The sequence below is a fragment of the Leptodactylus fuscus genome, chromosome 5 (assembly GCF_031893055.1).
Source record: "Leptodactylus fuscus isolate aLepFus1 chromosome 5, aLepFus1.hap2, whole genome shotgun sequence".
NCBI classification, from domain to species: Eukaryota; Metazoa; Chordata; class Amphibia; order Anura; family Leptodactylidae; genus Leptodactylus; species Leptodactylus fuscus.
In genome coordinates this window covers 16,305,406-16,321,380 of record NC_134269.1, presented here as the reverse complement: position 1 = coordinate 16,321,380, position 15,975 = coordinate 16,305,406, and the positions used below count along the sequence as shown (strand labels likewise).

At 39.1% G+C, this 15,975-nt stretch overlaps 1 protein-coding gene across 1 annotated transcript in view; it reads left to right on the top strand.

The window, feature by feature from the left end:
- The window catches only part of LOC142202396 (complement C3-like), a 59,233-nt gene that overhangs the window by 17,159 nt on the left and 26,099 nt on the right, over nucleotides 1–15,975 (top strand). Inside the window, exons 13-23 of the mRNA XM_075272491.1 lie at nucleotides 4,604–4,795; nucleotides 5,098–5,247; nucleotides 6,808–6,937; nucleotides 8,491–8,565; nucleotides 9,023–9,220; nucleotides 10,621–10,732; nucleotides 10,888–10,979; nucleotides 12,382–12,521; nucleotides 12,808–13,020; nucleotides 13,283–13,343; nucleotides 14,408–14,494. Of these exons, the coding sequence (XP_075128592.1) occupies nucleotides 4,604–4,795; nucleotides 5,098–5,247; nucleotides 6,808–6,937; nucleotides 8,491–8,565; nucleotides 9,023–9,220; nucleotides 10,621–10,732; nucleotides 10,888–10,979; nucleotides 12,382–12,521; nucleotides 12,808–13,020; nucleotides 13,283–13,343; nucleotides 14,408–14,494 (1,450 nt within the window). The remainder of the gene's footprint in view (nucleotides 1–4,603; nucleotides 4,796–5,097; nucleotides 5,248–6,807; nucleotides 6,938–8,490; nucleotides 8,566–9,022; nucleotides 9,221–10,620; nucleotides 10,733–10,887; nucleotides 10,980–12,381; nucleotides 12,522–12,807; nucleotides 13,021–13,282; nucleotides 13,344–14,407; nucleotides 14,495–15,975) is intronic.

Genomic DNA, 15,975 nt, shown 5'->3' with positions numbered 1-15,975 from the left:
ATAATACTGCTCCTATGTACAAGAATATAACTACTATACTACTGCTCCTATGTACAAGAATATAACTACTATAATACTACCTCCTATGTTCAAGAATATAACTACTATAATACTACTCCTATGTATAAGAATATAACTACTATAATACTGTCCCTTATATACAAGAATATAACTACTATAATACTGCCCCTATGTACAAGAATATAACTACTATAATACTACTCCTATGTACAAGAATATAACTACTATAATACTGCTCCTATGTACAAGAATATAACTACTATAATACTACTACTATGTACAAGAATATAACTACTATAATACTGCCCCCTATGTACAAGAATATAACTACTATAATACTGCTCCTATGTACAAGAATATAACTACTATAATACTATTCCTATGTACAAGAATATAACTGCTATAATACTGCTCTATGCACAAGAATATAACTACTATAATACTACTCCTATGTACAAGAATATAACTACTATAATACTGCTCCTATGTACAAGAATATAACTACTATAATACTACTCCTATGTACAAGAATATAACTACTATAATACTGCTCCTATGTACAAGAATATAACTACTATAATACTGCTCCTATGTACAAGAATATAACTACTATAATACTACCTCCTATGTACAAGAATATAACTACTATAATACTACTCCTATGTACAAGAATATAACTACTATTATACTGCTCCTATGTACAAGAATATAACTACTATAATACTGCTCCTATGTACAAGAATATAACTACTATAATACTACTCCTATGTACAAGAATATAACTACTATAATACTACCTCCTATGTACAAGAATATAACTACTATAATACTACTCCTATGTACAAGACTATAACTACTATAATACTTTTCCTATGTACAAGAATATAACTGCTATAATACTGCTCCTATGTACAAGAATATAACTACTATAATACTACTACTATGTACAAGAATATAACTACTATAATACTGCCCCCTATGTACAAGAATATAACTACTATAATACTACTCCTATGTACAAGAATATAACTACTATAATACTACCTCCTATGTACAAGAATATAACTACTATAATACTACTCCTATGTACAAGAATATAACTACTATAATACTACTCCTATGTACAAGAATATAACTACTATAATACTGCTCCTATGTACAAGAATATAACTACTATAATACTACTACTATGTACAAGAATATAACTACTATAATACTGCCCCCTATGTACAAGAATATAACTACTATAATACTGCTCCTATGTACAAGAATATAACTACTATAATACTATTCCTATGTACAAGAATATAACTGCTATAATACTGCTCTATGCACAAGAATATAACTACTATAATACTACTCCTATGTACAAGAATATAACTACTATAATACTGCTCCTATGTACAAGAATATAACTACTATAATACTACTCCTATGTACAAGAATATAACTACTATAATACTGCTCCTATGTACAAGAATATAACTACTATAATACTGCTCCTATGTACAAGAATATAACTACTATAATACTACCTCCTATGTACAAGAATATAACTACTATAATACTACTCCTATGTATAAGAATATAACTACTATTATACTGCTCCTATGTACAAGAATATAACTACTATAATACTACCTCCTATGTACAAGAATATAACTACTATAATACTGCTCCTATGTACAAGAATATAACTGCTATAATACTACCTCCTATGTACAAGAATATAACTACTATAATACTGCTCCTATGTACAAGAATATAACTGCTATAATACTACCTCCTATGTACAAGAATATAACTACTATAATACTACTCCTATGTATAAGAATATAACTACTATAATACTGTCCCTTATATACAAGAATATAACTACTATAATACTGCCCCTATGTACAAGAATATAACTACTATTATACTGCTCCTATGTACAAGAATATAACTACTATAATACTACCTCCTATGTACAAGAATATAACTACTATAATACTGCTCCTATGTACAAGAATATAACTGCTATAATACTGCTCCTATGTACAAGAATATAACTACTATAATACTACTCCTATGTACAAGAATATAACTACTATAATACTACCTCCTATGTACAAGAATATAACTACTATAATACTACTCCTATGTACAAGAATATAACTACTATAATACTACTCCTATGTACAAGAATATAACTACTATAATACTGCTCCTATGTACAAGAATATAACTACTATAATACTACTCCTATGTACAACAATATAACTACTATAATACTACTCCTATGTACAAGAATATAACTACTATAATACTACTCCTATGTACAAGAATATAACTACTATAATACTGCTCCTATGTACAAGAATATAACTACTATAATACTGCTCCTATGTACAAGAATATAACTACTATAATACTACTCCTATGTACAAGAATATAACTACTATAATACTACTCCTATGTACAAGAATATAACTACTATAATACTACTCCTATGTACAAGAATATAACTACTATAATACTACTCCTATGTACAAGAATATAACTACTATAATACTGCTCCTATGTACAAGAATATAACTACTATAATACTACCTGTTATGTACAAGAATATAACTACTATAATACTACTCCTATGTACAACAATATAACTACTATAATACTACTCCTATGTACAAGAATATAACTACTATAATACTACCTCCTATGTACAAGAATATAACTACTATAATACTGCTCCTATGTACAAGAATATAACTGCTATAATACTGCTCCTATGTACAAGATTATAACTACTATAATACTACTCCTATGTACAAGAATATAACTACTATAATACTACCTCCTATGTACAAGAATATAACTACTATAATACTACTCCTATGTACAAGAATATAACTACTATAATACTACCCCTATGTACAAGAATATAACTACTATAATACTGCTCCTATGTACAAGAATATAACTACTATAATACTACTCCTATGTACAACAATATAACTACTATAATACTACTCCTATGTACAAGAATATAACTACTATAATACTACTCCTATGTACAAGAATATAACTACTATAATACTGCTCCTATGTACAAGAATATAACTACTATAATACTGCTCCTATGTACAAGAATATAACTACTATAATACTACTCCTATGTACAAGAATATAACTACTATAATACTACTCCTATGTACAAGAATATAACTACTATAATACTACTCCTATGTACAAGAATATAACTACTATAATACTACTCCTATGTACAAGAATATAACTACTATAATACTGCTCCTATGTACAAGAATATAACTACTATAATACTACCTGTTATGTACAAGAATATAACTACTATAATACTACTCCTATGTACAACAATATAACTACTATAATACTACTCCTATGTACAAGAATATAACTACTATAATACTACTCCTATGTACAAGAATATAACTACTATAATACTGCTCCTATGAACAAGAATATAACTACTATAATACTACTCCTATGTACAAGAATATAACTACTATAATACTACTCCTATGTACAAGAATATAACTACTATAATACTACTCCTATGTACAAGAATATAACTACTATAATTTTGCTCCTATGTACAAGAATATAACTACTATAATACTGCTCCTATGAACAAGAATATAACTACTATAATACTACTCCTATGTACAAGAATATAACTACTATAATACTGCTCCTATGTACAAGAATATAACTACTATAATACTACTCCTATGTACAAGAATATAACTACTATAATACTGCTCCTATGTACAAGAATATAACTACTATAATACTGCTCCTATGTACAAGAATATAACTACTATAATACTGCTCCTATGAACAAGAATATAACTACTATAATACTGCTCCTATGTACAAGAATATAACTACTATAATACTGCTCCTATGAACAAGAATATAACTACTATAATACTACTCCTATGTACAAGAATATAACTACTATAATACTACTCCTATGTACAAGAATATAACTACTATAATACTGCTCCTATGTACAAGAATATAACTACTATAATACTACCTGTTATGTACAAGAATATAACTACTATAATACTACTCCTATGTACAACAATATAACTACTATAATACTACTCCTATGTACAAGAATATAACTACTATAATACTACTCCTATGTACAAGAATATAACTACTATAATTTTGCTCCTATGTACAAGAATATAACTACTATAATACTGCTCCTATGAACAAGAATATAACTACTATAATACTACTCCTATGTACAAGAATATAACTACTATAATACTGCTCCTATGTACAAGAATATAACTACTATAATACTGCTCCTATGTACAAGAATATAACTACTATAATACTGCTCCTATGAACAAGAATATAACTACTATAATACTACCTCCTATGTACAAGAATATAACTACTATAATACTGCTCCTATGAACAAGAATATAACTACTATAATACTACCTCCTATGTACAAGAATATAACTACTATAATACTACTCATTTTACTTTTTCTCATGTAATTCTCATATTTTTCTTCTTTTTTTTTCTCTCCTAGATTCTTAGCAGGGGAAAGATAGTGACTGTGGGCCGGCAGGAGCGTGCGCCCGGTCAGACTGTGGTCACCATGCCCTTGGTCATTACACAGGACTTATTACCATCTTTTCGTATTGTGGCTTACTACACCCTAGAATATGAGATGGTGTCTGACTCCATGTGGGTAGATGTTGTAGACGACTGCATGGGAACGGTAAGGACGTCTTACTAACTATGGAAGTCCAGCTAAAATAAGAACATTGTTGAATGTAACCTAATAGAATAAAAATCTAAAAGATTAAATCAAATGATAATAAAATAGTAACAGTTCCTTCCTTCCGGTGTTATCAGGATCTGTTAGTAGTTGGTCTATGAAATCTTCTTTCCATGTGGAGACCCATCAGGAGACAGTAGAATAACATCTGTCCAGATATTCTGGAGAATCAGATAACATACCATAGACATTTACCGATGATTGTATCGTTCTCTTAAATATTCTCCATTGTTTTATCACAGCTGGAGCTGAAAGCCAGCAAAACCACAGCAAATCCCAGAGACAAGATCAGCTTTACACTGCGGGCCGATTATAACTCTAGCGTTGGGTTGGTGGCAGTGGACAAAGCCGTCTATGCCCTGAACAACAAATACAGAATGACCCAGAGCAAAGTAAGTGTTACCATCATTATATTACTCTATAAGACCTTCTCCTCCAGGGTTCTGGATGTTTGCTTCACTTCAGCTAAAGGACCTGTACCTTCTGAAGGACCTGTGGTTACCTGACCTCTCTGTGCAGCTCCTTAAAGAGGACCTTTCACTATTTTTCCCAAAGGCAGTTCTATATACTGCCGGAAAGCTGACAGTGCGCTGAGTTCAGCGCACTGTCGGCTTTCCCGATCTGTGCCCGGTGTGAAGAGCTTACGGTCCGGTACCGTAGCTCTTCTATGGTCAGAAGGGCGTTTCTGACTGTTAGCCAGGAACGTCCTTCTGCCTCGCGGCGCCAATCGCGCTGTGCTGTGGAGCGGGGAGGAACGCCCCCTCCCTCTCCTGATAATACTCGTCTATGGATTAGCTGTGTGAATAGAGGGAGGGGGGCATTCCTCCCCGCTCCAAAGCACAGCGCGATAGGCGCCGCGAGGCAGAAGGACGTCTCTGGCTAACAGTCAGAAATGCCCTTCTGACCATAGAAGAACTACCGGACTGTAAGCTCTTCACACCGGGCCCAGATCGGGAAAGCCGACAGTGCGCTGAACTCAGCGCACTGTCAGCTTTCCGGCAGTATATAGAACTGCCTTTGGGAAAAATAGTGAAAGGTCCTCTTTAAATAAGGCCATTCATCACCTCCACCACCTACAACTTGTTGCCACTAGGGTTGAGCCGATTTTGAGATTTCAGGATAATTTTTAAAATCTGATTTTCGATCATTTTCCAGCCGATCCCGATTGTTAAATTTGCTCGATCCCCAATCGGAATCCAATCTTTTCCGATCCCAATCACTCCACCTCAAGCTTTTCCCACAATGATTGGCCAGTAGCCAAGCATTGTGGGAACTAACGTGAGACCTCGATCCCGCATAAAAAGATCGGGATCGCGATCATGAAATTTGCTCGGAATCCGATCTTTTCCCATCGCTCAACCCTACTTGCCACCACATCCATCCACCACAGTAAAACTTTTCATTGCCAACCCTTCTAAAGGGAACCCATCGACGGCTATTTTGGGCCCTAAGCCATCAAGGTCCAAATCTTTATACCTACCAAGAGATGAATCTCAAGCTCCCAGTAACTGCACAGTTCTTCACCAAAACCTCGAAAGTGCACCATGGCTTCACTGCACACGCGCTCAAGGTCCAGTACATGCACAACTTTGGGGTGCCAGTAGTACAGGAGGTGGGTAAGTATGTAGGACTTTTTTGTTCTGTTTTTACTATAAGGATATTTAGGACACTAAACCATTGGTCCCGAAGGACCTGCGGGTGTTCAGTGCCCCAAATAGCTCCTTAACAACATTTGGAAAAGTTGTTGAGCTCACCACAACCAGTAAAACATGGAAGCTGGTTCATAATACAGGCACTGCCAATACAAAGAAGATCAGGGACAACTCTAAGAAGTGTGTTTAGCAATATAATAACAGTAACCATAGTAATAATTACAATAATTTTGGAAAGTATTTGATACACTTTGCTCCTTCGGTACCACAGACATTTTCTGAATTGCAATTGTCTTTCAGATATGGAACACTGTAGAGAAGTCTGACACCGGCTGCTCTCCGGGCAGCGGCGCAAACAATATGGGGGTATTCTATGATGCAGGACTCGCAGTGCAAACCAATTTTGGACTGGACACCGAACAGAGAACTGGTAAGAGGTCATCTTACTAATGGCAGATGTCAGACTTAAAGACAAGATCTGGTCATACACATGTATTAATGGATGAAGTGTTCTTATTATACTCTGGGGTGTCTCTTAATAAGTAGAGGCTTGGGAAAGGTGTGTGTGTGTGTGTGTGTGGGGGGGGAACGAACAGTGATATTCACCTTCTCATATGGGGTGAAAGTGTCATGACATTGACATGCCCCGCCAATCACAGGTCTCAGTGGTGACGGAGCACCAAAGACGTTACCAAGAGGTTACCAGAGGCTGAAAGATGAAGCAATAGAGGACTGGGCCCAGTGTGGGAGGGGTGAGAGAAGGAAAATATCAGTGTTTGGCCTCCGGTTTATGGTTGACAAAACCACAAAATTTTGGAAAAATTTGTGGCTCGTAAAAAACCATCTTGTCTCTGTGTTGAGGGTCTTAGAAGTCTACATGTTTTGCAGCTGAGTACCACCTATCTCCTCTGTACAACAGTGATAACTAGAGATGAGCGAACACTAAAGTGTATGAGGTTTGAAATCCGATTCGAACAGCCGCACACATTATAGTCTATGGGGGAAAATGCTCGTTTCAGGGGTAGGCAACATTCGATAAAATCATACTAACCAAGTCCACGAGTGACGGTCGGGCTGGATTCTGCTTAAAGTCTTCTCCCGGCGCAGCACCCCCGCGTCCTCTTCCGGGTGGAATTCACTCTGCCTAGGCATCCGGCCTAGGCAGAGCCGACTGTGCATGCGCGTGCGGCTCTGCCCAGGCCCGACACCTGAGCAGAGCCGACTGCGCATGCGCGTGTATGCGCGTGCATGCCCGCGCATGCGCAGTCGTCTCTGCCTAGGCCGGATGCCTAGGCAGAGTGAATTCCACCTGGAAGAAGACGCGGGGACGCAGCACGGAGAAGACTTCGGAAAGGTAAGAGAAGAACCAGCGTTGATTGGCAGAATGTATAGCATTCTGCCAATCAATGCTGGTTCTGCATCGAACATTAAACTTCAAACAGCTAGTAGTGTTCGATCGAGTACGAGTATCTCGAATACCGTAGTATTCGATCGAGCATCTACTCGATCGATCACTACTCGCTCATCTCTAGTGACAACCAATTTGGGTACACTAGGTGGCTTGCATGTCTGCAATGGCAATACCAGTGACTACCACACATAGCCTATATAAAAAGTATAGTCAAGCCCAATCACGAACTTTAACTTGACAGGGTGCAGTCAAACCGGGACCCAAGAGCCTTAGGGGGACTATAAGCACTGGCATCAGTATTGAGATTGCAGTTTCGATCTAGCCCTTAAGCCAAGGAGATCCACAGATTCCCTCTAACCACACTAAGGTGGATTAAACTCCTTATCACCCGTAACCATCACTATCAAGAATTCACTGTAGGGATGAGGTAGGAGGCCCCGGACAAAAGATTGCACCAAGGCCCACAAGACTTTAGTTGCGCCACTGCCAATCACCCCCCCATTCCACCACCCACATATATACAGAAGATTTCCCAGTTTTAGATATTCATTATATTCTCTCTTTCCCCATAGATTCATCCTGCGGAGCTGGTAAAAACCGTAGGCGGAGGTCAACTGCAGAACTGAAGGCATATAAGTCCATGAAAGGTATGGCTCCAGTAAGGTGTGGTCTGTGGCTCTGAGGGCAGCTGCAGCCAGTCTGGATTCCCATTGTAGGTCTCATTTTAGATCTCCTATATAAATAGTGAACTATGATAGATCCTTAGTGAAGCTGTATCAGATAATCCTCCAATATAATGTCGTAAGAGAACCTTTAACCCCACATTCCGCTAAGTCTAAGTTGTGAAAGGTAGATATACTATAGAAGAAAACAATGTAGCTACTAGGAAACATTAATATAAAGAGGTCCCAGACCATGTTGGTCCTATCCCCTTAGCTATCATGTATGGGAGGAACAGATACTACACCCCTCTGTTCTGGGTGGAAAGACCCATGGTAAGGGCCCCATTCAATTTTTATAGAACCTCCCTCTGTTCTGATAAAATCAGCTTATACTTATATATCGTATTAAGTGACTATACAATACTTCTCTTTTACTTTTTAGCTTCCAACTACTCAGACCTGGAACAGCAATGCTGCCATGATGGAATGGTTAGAAACCCAATGGACCACAGCTGTGAGCGGCGCGCCCGTCTTATCCAAGAAGGAGACAAGTGCGTGAACGCTTTCCTGGACTGTTGCAGGTCCATCGAACTGAAGCGGAAGGCTGACAAGGAGATGAAAGATGAAGGCCTAGAGAGAAGTAAGTAAATTTTAGACGGGAAATATGAACTCACCAATAGTGAGAAGATACAATTAATAGTAGCATCTACTAGGGCAAGCCATTCCTTGCAGTAGTAATGTTCATCCTACTATCCTACTAATATTAGTTTGTGTGTTTGGATATTTGTTCCTCAATCACGCAAAAACAGCTGAACGGATTTGAATGAAATTCAGCACATAGATAGATTGTAACCTCAATTAAAATATAGGCTACTTTTTATCCCAGTAAATGACATGGCTTTGAGACTGTTACAAATTTATGTTCACACATGAAAGTTTGTGTGTTTGGATGTTTGTTCCTCAATCACGCAAACACAGCTGAATGGATTTGAATGAAATTCAGCACATAGATAGATTGTAACCTCGATTAAACTATAGGCTACTTTTTATCCTAGTAAATGACATGGCTTTGAGACTGTTATGAATTTATGTTCACATGCTATATTACACTGCTCTTATCTCAGCTTCTGGGAAAGTCAGGGCTGTTATCTCTCTGTGTAAACACACACTAACCCTCAATGTTCATGAATTTGCATATTATCCGATCTGGTCCAGGCACTGCAAACAAACTGACATGGGCAAACACCTTCAATCCAAATTGGCAGTTTGCCAATTTGCAACATGCCTAGAAAATAAAATCTAATTTGTTGCAAACCACGAGAGCTATGAAGGTAGCCAGAAGTCACAGAGTTCTCCTCAAGTGGAGCTAAGGGGGATCATCGACTCCAACAACACATGCATTATATGGCGTCACAGCGAGCTGCTGAGATACCGGAACAATTACAGGAACGATGCCAAGAACAACTTCAGTGCCAGGCCAACTTGAGAGCTGCCGAAACCCCAGAGCAGGCAAATCATCAATGCCAACAACATGCTCATTATGTGGCATCGCAGCGAGCTGCTGAGATGCCAGAACAATCACAGGCACGGTGCGAGGAACAAGTTCAGCAGCAGGACAGCTTGAGAGCTTCTGAAACACTGGAGCAGGCAAACCATCGACGGCAGCAATTTGCTGAATATAGACGGATCCTCCACTCCAACAACCCGCAGACGAAGTCGCCGGCAGGGGCTAGTATAAAGATAAAAAGAGGCTATGTCACAATAATTTTTATCTTTACTGAGTCTATACAGTTACCCGACATCTGAGAACTCACTCATGAGAGTCATCTCATTCACCACAGAAACGTTAGCCAAAAGTCAGGTCTACGGTCTTCAACAAGTTCTACGACCTGGCATGAAAGGTGGTCTTGACCACAAATATCCACCAGCCTTGAATGCTTATTGTAAATAGAAGATTACATGATAAATTTCATAAGACCGTATAGTCTGAAAAAATTTCTCGGAAAACGTGAAACAATTTAAAAAATCTTTCTTTTGCAGCTGAAGTTGATGATGAATACTATCCAGACAAGGACATTGATTCAAGGACTGATTTTCCAGAGAGTTGGCTTTGGAACATCGTGAACATGAATATGGCTCCCGATGCTGACAAGTGAGTACCCATCTCTTCAGTCTAATATCAAGCAAACAGGTCCATGTAGCCCCAAGGGCCAAATCTTAGGTTTAAATCCAAGTATATATGTTTCATGTTTGGGGTCCTTGTACTTTGATAACAAATCTTCTCTTTAACCCGTCTACTCTCTTTAGTATTTCTACCGAAATCTTGCAAGACAAACACATTTTGAAAGATTCGATTACAACATGGGAAGTGTTGGCCATCAGTCTTTCCAAAACTAAAGGTAAAAAAAAAAAAAAAAATCAAGATCCTTTAGAAACCTGAAGTTCACAAAAACTTTTCACACTTTAGAACAGACCTGAGCAATGTACGGCCCGCGGGCCACATACGGCCCTCTGACGGTTTCTGTCCGGCCCGCATAGCTTGTGAGAGAAAAGTAGATGTTGAATGGGAAGTTGGCTAAAGGACCTGTGATGACGTCATCACAGGTCCTTTAGTTCACTAGGATAGGCTAAGACTCGTTAGTGGGCGGAGCCACATGGGACTGTGTGGTTGCTGTTACACAGAAAGAGCTAGCTTTTCACACTTTAGAATAGACCTGGGAAATGTACGGCTCGCGGGCCACATACGGCCCTCTGACAGTTTCTGTCCGGCCCGCATAGCGTGTAGCTCTCCCAAGTAGATGCTGAATGGGAAGTTGGCTAAAGGACCTGTGACGTCATCACAGGTCCTTTAGTTCACTAGGATAGGCTAAGACTCATTCGTGGGCGGAGCCACACGGGACTGTGTGGTTGCTGTTACACAGAAAGAGCTAGCTGCCTGGAATGGGGCCTGATGGAAAATGAGGACAGAAGAGACAGTATGTGTGAGTAAGAGGAGGGAACTGGGGGCAGATGTAGGGGCAGTTAAACTGAAGGCAGATGGAGGGGGGACATTAAACTAGGGGGCAGATGGAGGGGGGACATTAAACTAGGAGGCAGATGGAGGGGGACATTAAACTGGGGCAGCTGGAGGAGCATATTAAACCGTGGGGGGGTAGCTATCCCCACTGTTTAATTCCCCCTTGCAACTACCCCCACTGCTTAACGCCCCCCTCTAGTTTCCCCAGTTTACACTGGGGGACGAGGAGAGGGACTTAATACTGTGGGACATTTGGAAGGGAACATTATAATGTGGGGACATATAATGTTAGGGTGACTGTAGTAGAATTATACTTTGTGGGGGCACATGGAAAAATAATTGAGAATGGGTGGAGTCAGCGTAGAAGTGGGTGGAGCTAAATTTGCCCTCTAGAACCATTTCAATTTCTCATGTGGCCCCATGGGAAAATTAATTGCCCACCCCCGCTTAAGAAGGAAATATCTGAAGCTTTTTTTTTATTACACATCCATTAAACATTGGATAAATTTAAAGTCAATACCAATAGTAGAACCAACAATTCAAAGGATGAGGCAAGAGCGTAATCCAAGAACAAGGCCAAAGTCAAGGTCAGGATCAGAGTCCAGAACAAAACAACAATAATGCTTTGTACATCTAAGCAACCAATGTCCGGGACCAATAGTGTTCTATATCCCTTGTTTGGGCACCAGTTTAGGCTAATTCCACCCCTGCCCATAGTCACCCCCTAAAGTATCAACATGAAGAATTTAAAATTAATCTATATAAAATATATGTCTTCTGTACAGGAATCTGTGTGGCACAGCCCACTGAAATTCAAGTACTAAAGGATTTCTTCGTTGACCTGAAATTGCCATATTCAGTGGCAAGGAATGAACAGGTGGAAATTCGGGCCATCATGTATAACTACATGGACAAAAACTTGAAGGTATGATTGGTAGGGTATCTAAGATACTGTATACATGGTAAAGTGGATAGTGCCAGACAAGATTTGCCAAACCTTTGCATGACTGGCTACCTTGACCCAAGTGAAGACAAAAATCCCAACCAAGAAACCAATTTTCTTTCCGATTCCTTTTGAAATCTTTCAAAATTATAATCATGATTCCCTCATGTTTCCAAGTACACCCAACAGACATCTAGGACCCTTTTAATGTCCTTCGTTGAGTGAACCGTCAAAACTTCCTCAGTTCTGCTGTATTTTTGGGTTGCAGGTTCGCATTTCCTTCTCACACAACCCTGAGTTCTGCAGTCTTTCTACTCGGACGAAGAAGTACACCAAGGACGTGACAGTCAAGAAGCATTCATCCTTTGCAGTTCCTTTTGTCATCGTGCCACTCACCGTAGGGCAGCATTACGTAGAAGTGAAAGCCTCAGTGTTTGGGTTATTTGTGGGAGACGGTGTCCGGAAGTTACTGAAAGTTGTGGTGAGACGGAATCCGCACTTATCTATCTACCTATCTAAACAAACAAAAAATAGACAGCACTTTCAAAACTTTAGTTAAAAACCAGATGGATTTATTCCAAAAATCATTGTGTTGGTAGACCTTTTCTGAGTTTGAGAAAGGTCCTATTTTGTGTCGATGGAAACGTCCCAAATCCATCTGGTTTTTTCTTTAACTAAGGTTTTCAGCTTGCACCAGAATTCATAAAGAAGTCATTCATTTCTGGATCTTTTTCCCATTTCAGCCAGAAGGAATCCGTAAAACGGTAACATTGAAGTCAGTCATACTAGATCCAAAAGGCAAAAGTAAGACTACCTCTCATTTAGATGATAAAAAAACTCTAAATGTTTTACGTGCCTAATGTCCAATTCAGACCCAAGAGGGCAGTACTTGGCTGGTCTGCTCCCACTCCCATACAATATAATGTTCCACAGTGGTCCCCATACAATATAATGTCTCATAGTGGTCCCTGTATACAGTATAATGTCCCATAGTGGCCCCACCACACAGTATAATGTTCCACAGTGGTCTCCATACTGTATAATGTCCCATAGTGGCCCCACCACATAGTATAGTGTCCCATAGTGACCCCTCCACACAGTATAATGTCCCATAAAGGCCCCCATATAGTATAATGTCCCATAGTGGCCCCTCCACACAGTATAATGTCCCATAGTGACCCCTCCACACAGTATAATGTCCCATAAAGGCCCCCATATAGTATAATGTCCCATAGTGGCCCCTCCACACATTATAATGTCTCATAATGGCCCTCATACAGTATAATATTCCATAATAGCCCCTTCACACAGTTTAATGTCTTATATCGGCACCCCAACATAGTGGCCCCCTGTGGTGTTACATTGCGAATAGTGCTAAAATTTTAAGTTCAGTAGAATTTTTTGAGGTTCACCAATAAAAAAACTATTATTATACACTAATGTCTGTTCAGACCCTAGAGTATATTGATCTGTGACCTGACAAACATTTAATAACAGTGTTACTAACCTCTCCTGGGCTCCAGCACATTTTTATCATGCCTTAGAGAACAGGAGAGGTGAGTAACACTCTTTTTTATGTTTGATCACCTCCTCCAGGCATCAGATCATTATACTATGGAGTTTGAATTGACACCAGAGTATAATAATAGCAGTTTTGTTTCGGGTATGTTCCGTCTGAACAAAACCACCAGGCGAATCTTAACAAATACTCTCGTTGAGCATCAGCGGAGTGATATGAGATGGACAGGGCCCCTTGAGAGTGGAACAATCTGACTATACAGCATAAGAAAAGATTGAGAACCCTTGTCATGTGTTCATTTTTAAAGATCTCCTCCTCACCGTATGGTGTCTCTTTCTTTCTCCTGTAGGTGGCGAGCCCACAGTGACCATTCCATCGCTCACCATGAAGAACGTTGTTCCACACTCAACAATTGTTACCAAGATCATTGTGCAAGGTAAGACACTACTGGTTATGTTCAGTCCTTCAAGACTTCGAGAAGCAGAATATAGTATGTCAGTGCCGAAGTAATATTATGTTGTCTCATGTTCAATTAATTGTTTGATAAAAATCTAGAATGGAATTGGCTCTAAATTCTCCCCTTGATAGGCAGTTGTAGGAACAGTTTTGACTTGATTTTCTACCACATTGTATCTCTAAAGTCTTATGGTTATGACCATCGTAACTTGCTCACCTTCTGAACCAAGCACTCATCGACAACTATATGTGATAGTCCTTCATAGTCCCAGTAGGTGGTTGGGTTCATAGTTACATAGTGTTGGGGGCACAAGACCCCCAGAGCTATGTTGTCTGTAGTTTCAAATTAAATAACAGGCCTGGATAGGCTACACCCATCCTTGAAGCCTCGAGAATCACAAAGACACAGCTGGTGGTGTATCAAAATGAATTCTACTTTATTGTTACAGAGAGGTAGTTTTTATACAATACAGACAAGAGCTGATTGGACTATTCTAATGACATGATTGGTTATAACATAAGCTGTGGCACATGACTATTGGCTAAGGCCTACTGTAATCTCCATCTCATTATTGCTATCCAAACTGGGATGGACTTTCTGCATATATCATGGCAAGAGAGATAATAATCACAGGCTGGTCAGATCACTCCAGTCTGGGGCTAACATTCAATAGCCTATAGACATCCTGTGTTTACATCCTCCTTGAAGACAATTAGATAAGGAGTCATCATCATAGATGCTCACCTTTTCTCACTTCTCCTGTACTCCCTTGTACATCCAGTGCATGTTCCCCAGCGTGTTTGGTGCTGTTTGGCTCTCTCCAGGCCTTTTCCATGGCATTGCAAGCCCTAGGTGATTTGTAAGGCTCGATCAGAGGTCTGGGCAGTGATCTTGGGGCCTGTGATGTCACGCAGGAGGCCCAAAGAGCACCAAATAAACCAGAGACCATGGGCCTCCACTTATTATACTAGAGTTCTCAAGGTATGATAATGATTTGTAGATGGAGATCTTCAAAAGTTTTGGGTTCACCAAACCTAAATTTTTTTTAAAATGTATATCAAAATCTGACCAATTTTCACATTCCTACCTTTTGCCCCATATTTGGGGAAAAAATTATTTACCAAATAGGGTAATCAGTAGAGATGAGCGAACACTAAAATGTTCGAGGTTCGAAATTCGATTCGAACAGCCGCTCAATGTTCGTGTGTTTGAACGGGTTTCGAACCCCATTATAGTCTATGGGGAACAGATACTCGTTAAGGGGGAAACCCAAATCCGTGTCTGGAGGGTCACCAAGTCCACTATGACACCCCAGGAAATGATGCCAACACCTCTGGAATGACACTGGGACAGCAGGGGAAGCATGTCTGGGGGCATCTAACACACCAAAGACCCTCTATTACCCCAACATCACTGCCTAACAACTACACACTTTCCACATTCAAAAAAACCTCTATCAA